The sequence below is a fragment of the Apaloderma vittatum genome, unplaced genomic scaffold, assembly GCF_000703405.1.
Source record: "Apaloderma vittatum isolate BGI_N311 unplaced genomic scaffold, ASM70340v1 scaffold15251, whole genome shotgun sequence".
Taxonomy (NCBI): domain Eukaryota; kingdom Metazoa; phylum Chordata; class Aves; order Trogoniformes; family Trogonidae; genus Apaloderma; species Apaloderma vittatum.
This window is the reverse complement of record NW_009698664.1, coordinates 91888-95470: the sequence shown is the minus strand read 5'-3', so window position 1 is coordinate 95470 and position 3583 is coordinate 91888. Positions and strand designations below refer to the sequence as shown.

Below are 3583 nucleotides of genomic sequence, written 5' to 3'. Positions count from 1 at the left end.
TGACCCCCACCTTGCTACAACTTCCTTTCAGGTCGTTGTAGAGAGCGATAAGGGCTCCTTCTCTCCAGGCTTCCCTCAGCTGCTCCTCGTAGGACTTGTTCTTGCGTTGTCAGTAGTAAGGATGAACTTTCAAACTGTTCAGAGGCAGGAAGTGTTACTTAAAACTTCTGTGAAATACCATATGCTAAAACTTGAAAGAAACTGGTTCTGTGAAGAAGTTTTGCTGTCTTGATCTTGCTGGCTCTCTCTACCAAGGTTGGCTGCTCCCATTTGGCTTTAATTGATGTACTGTAATGGATCTGTGAACTTTCATCACTGAAAACATGGGGGTGAATTAAGGTTTAATTTTGTCTCATTAATGTTTGACTCAATTGAAACAGGGCTAACCAGGAATGCTTTGAAGAAGCCTATCTTCCAACCCTGCAAACACTGTTAAATGCTCCAGCAACTTCCCCTTTGGCTGAAATAGATACCGGTAATGTTTCTGAGCTGTTAGTGGACCTGACCAGACCAAGTGGACTGACACATCAGTCTAAAAAGTCTCAGGACTATCAGGTACAGTGTCTTAAACTGGAGGAAAATAATATTTGTGTGTAGAGATTAAGAATTGACTCCCTTCACTTAGTGCTAGCTGTCTGGGTCCCTCTGAGATTCCTAGTGTCAGAAGCTGGGTTACTTGAGTGACTGTTCAGGTAATGAAATCTTTTTAGCTTGACACCCGCCTCCCCCAATTTCCCCTCCCTCTTACAATTAAAAAGAGCTAGTAAGAACTTGCACCATGGCTAATTGTCTATATCAGGAAAAGTATTTATAAAAATCAGTTGGTGTATATACTCAAAATACTGCATTTTAGGAAACTGTTCACTCTATAGAATTAGTCATTAGCTGCTTAAATCAGAGTGATCTCATGTTCATCTTTTCTGAATAGTTCCCAGTGAAATTTCTGTTACCTAATTTTTCCTCCGCAGGACTCAACAGTACATGATAGTTTAGCAATGAAAATTTGCAATGAAATCTTGATGGACCCTACTGCACCAGATGTTCGTATTTATGCAAAAGCTTTAAATTCACTGGAACTCAGTAGTTCTTCCACAGAGAATCTTCTGGTTCTGCTCAATGAGATTCTAGAGGTAGTAAATAAATAACATGTTTTTTACTTTTCTTTTAATCATTAGCAATCTAATATTCTGTTATGTTTAAAAATGAAGTGCCTTTTGCTTACTATGACAATGACTAGACTTACTCTTTTAAGTAGTCTTTGAAAAACTACTTTCTGATGAGTGATTTACAAAAATCTGAGCTGATGTAGTATTTCAGCTAGCATAGATGCTAAGACACAACCATAAGGTCATTAGACAATGTGAAAAAGGTCCTTGATTTAAGATGAAGTGGGAAGGGATTACAAGTGATGTGCAAGTTTTTATGTTGATGCTTTTATTAGTGTGGAAAAAATCAAGTAAAATTTGGGAGCATGACAGAGGAAGACAGTGGTATATAGAAATGTTGAAAAGAATGCTGATCTGCTATGGATGTATCACCCAGGCGTAGCAGCGCTCCAGGACTCAGCTGGAAAGGTTCATTTGCTTTAATGTTGTTCAGGTTTCCTTCGAAAACCCAAATAAATGTATTTTGGGTTTCAATGCCTGGTGTTGATGGAGGAAGTGTTTCTCCTTCCAACTTGACTAATCATCTTCATGTCAGTAAGTTTAATTAATCCTATCAGTGGGTAAATTTAGCAGATAAAAGAGGTACTTGTAAAATTAAGTAGCGTTTAACATTAAATGTCTCTTCTCCAGAAAGTGAAAGATAAACTGTCTCAGAGAGCTATTGAGAAGATAAAGATGAACTTGACCAAAGGTCCTAACGTGGGCAAAGACCACTCTGAAAGGACTGAGGAAACAGGTGTCTCGGAAAGGACACAGGAAACCGACAACACATTATCTGAAAATACTGTTCAAAATGAGGAAGGTAATTCAGGGAGAGGTGTAGTTTAATAGTAGCTGTAGAACTGAGTGACTTGTTTGGATGTTACTAAAATAAATTTTAGCTTTCCTTCATCAAATTAATTTACTTTTTGAAAAAAGGGAAAAGGTAACATCTAGTAAATATGCATACAGTTTAAAATATTTGTGCTGAAGTATCTTCCACTTTAATTGCATTTTCACCAGATTCTGTGTTTTCTTATTCTCTGTGTTACTCTAGTATAACTAGAGTATTTTAACTCTTAAGCTCTGCCCTGCAGCTCTTTCTTTTTCACAGCTTTTTTTGCTGTTTGGCACACTCATGTGCCATCTTAATACTAGTATTGACTATCTTTAGAACATGACTTGCTAATTTGGAGCAGGAAACAAATACTTTGTGGAGCTATAGAATTTGAGTTATCACACCTGTGCTTCTTGGGAATGTACTGGAGCAGTACATAGCTGAGCTCTCCAGTGTTGATGCTGGTCTGTCCTTGTTTCAAGCTCATATGTTGGAGCCAGATGTGGCTTTATTGCTATTTAAGAGCTTGAAGTCGAAGAAGCTGGAAGACTTTCCCCTGCCTGCACGCTTCATGCAGCTGCAGGTGCCTTAGAGGCGTACGTGGTGCTGGTGGCACACAGTCTCAGGTTTTTCAGCAGAAAAGCGACTGGGTGAAACACATTTAGGTTTGCTTGCAGCAGTAGAGCAAAGATATTGATGCCCAACTCTTCTAAGCAGATCACATTTTCTTTTAAAGTTTCTTTTAATTGTTTATATTTTCTAGTGGATTATTTCAGCGCTTTAACCTTTTGTTTCTAGAACTGTCAAATGCTTTAATTTCTTGTATCTTCTATGTTTATGTCTTCTAATATTTATTGGATGGGAAGTTGGAAGTGTACTTTTGAGGAGGTACTTGTACTGTTTTCTGATAATACTTTTTAGTATAAACTGCTCATGCAAGAGGATTTTTGAACACTTTTCAAAAGCAGGTTCTAGGAGAAAAGTGTCGTTCCCCTCTGTCACCCTTCCCCAAATGCATTTGGGTTCATTAAAAATAAAGCGGTATTTACTACTTCAAAATTGTATGTGATAGCTACGAGCAAAAGGGTAACGTTATTTTTTGTCTTTTTCCCTTTGTGAACCAATGCTGACTGTGCCTGATGATTGCATTATTCTCTAAAGGCCTTTCAGTAGTACCCAGTTACGATCTTCTTCATAACTTTTCCAGGAAGTGAGGTTGGACTAACGGGTCAGTAGTTCCTTGGGTTCTCCCTCATGCCCTTCTTGTAAATTGGAATAAGAGAACTCTGCGAGAGTTCTCTGTTCCGCCAGGCTGCTCTTCCATCCTGCTTGCTTGACTTCCTGACCCAATGGCAGGGGAAAAACAACTGTCAGGAGTAGTTTATGTGTGATTGTTCTATCCTGGGGCAGAGCTTAAGCTGAGTGAAGTTTTAAGTTTCCTTCCAGCCTTATTATCTAATTTCTAGCTTAAGGGAAATCTAGGGTTAAAACTGTGTGGTGCTTTTATATAACAGCCGACACTTAAAATACTGATACTTAAGATAAAGCAAAAGTTGATTATTTATGACTTCTGCATGTGCTATTCTAACAGAAAATAATA

At 38.3% G+C, this 3583-nt stretch overlaps 1 protein-coding gene across 1 annotated transcript in view; it reads left to right on the top strand.

The window, feature by feature from the left end:
- Positions 1-380: 380 nt before the first annotated feature.
- The window catches only part of NCAPG (non-SMC condensin I complex, subunit G), a gene marked incomplete at its 5' end in the record, with an annotated part of 4734 nt that continues 1531 nt past the window's right edge, over positions 381-3583 (top strand). Inside the window, 4 exons of the mRNA XM_009878116.1 lie at positions 381-555; positions 969-1130; positions 1797-1968; positions 2507-2609. Coding sequence (XP_009876418.1) covers positions 381-555; positions 969-1130; positions 1797-1968; positions 2507-2609 — 612 coding nt within the window. The remainder of the gene's footprint in view (positions 556-968; positions 1131-1796; positions 1969-2506; positions 2610-3583) is intronic.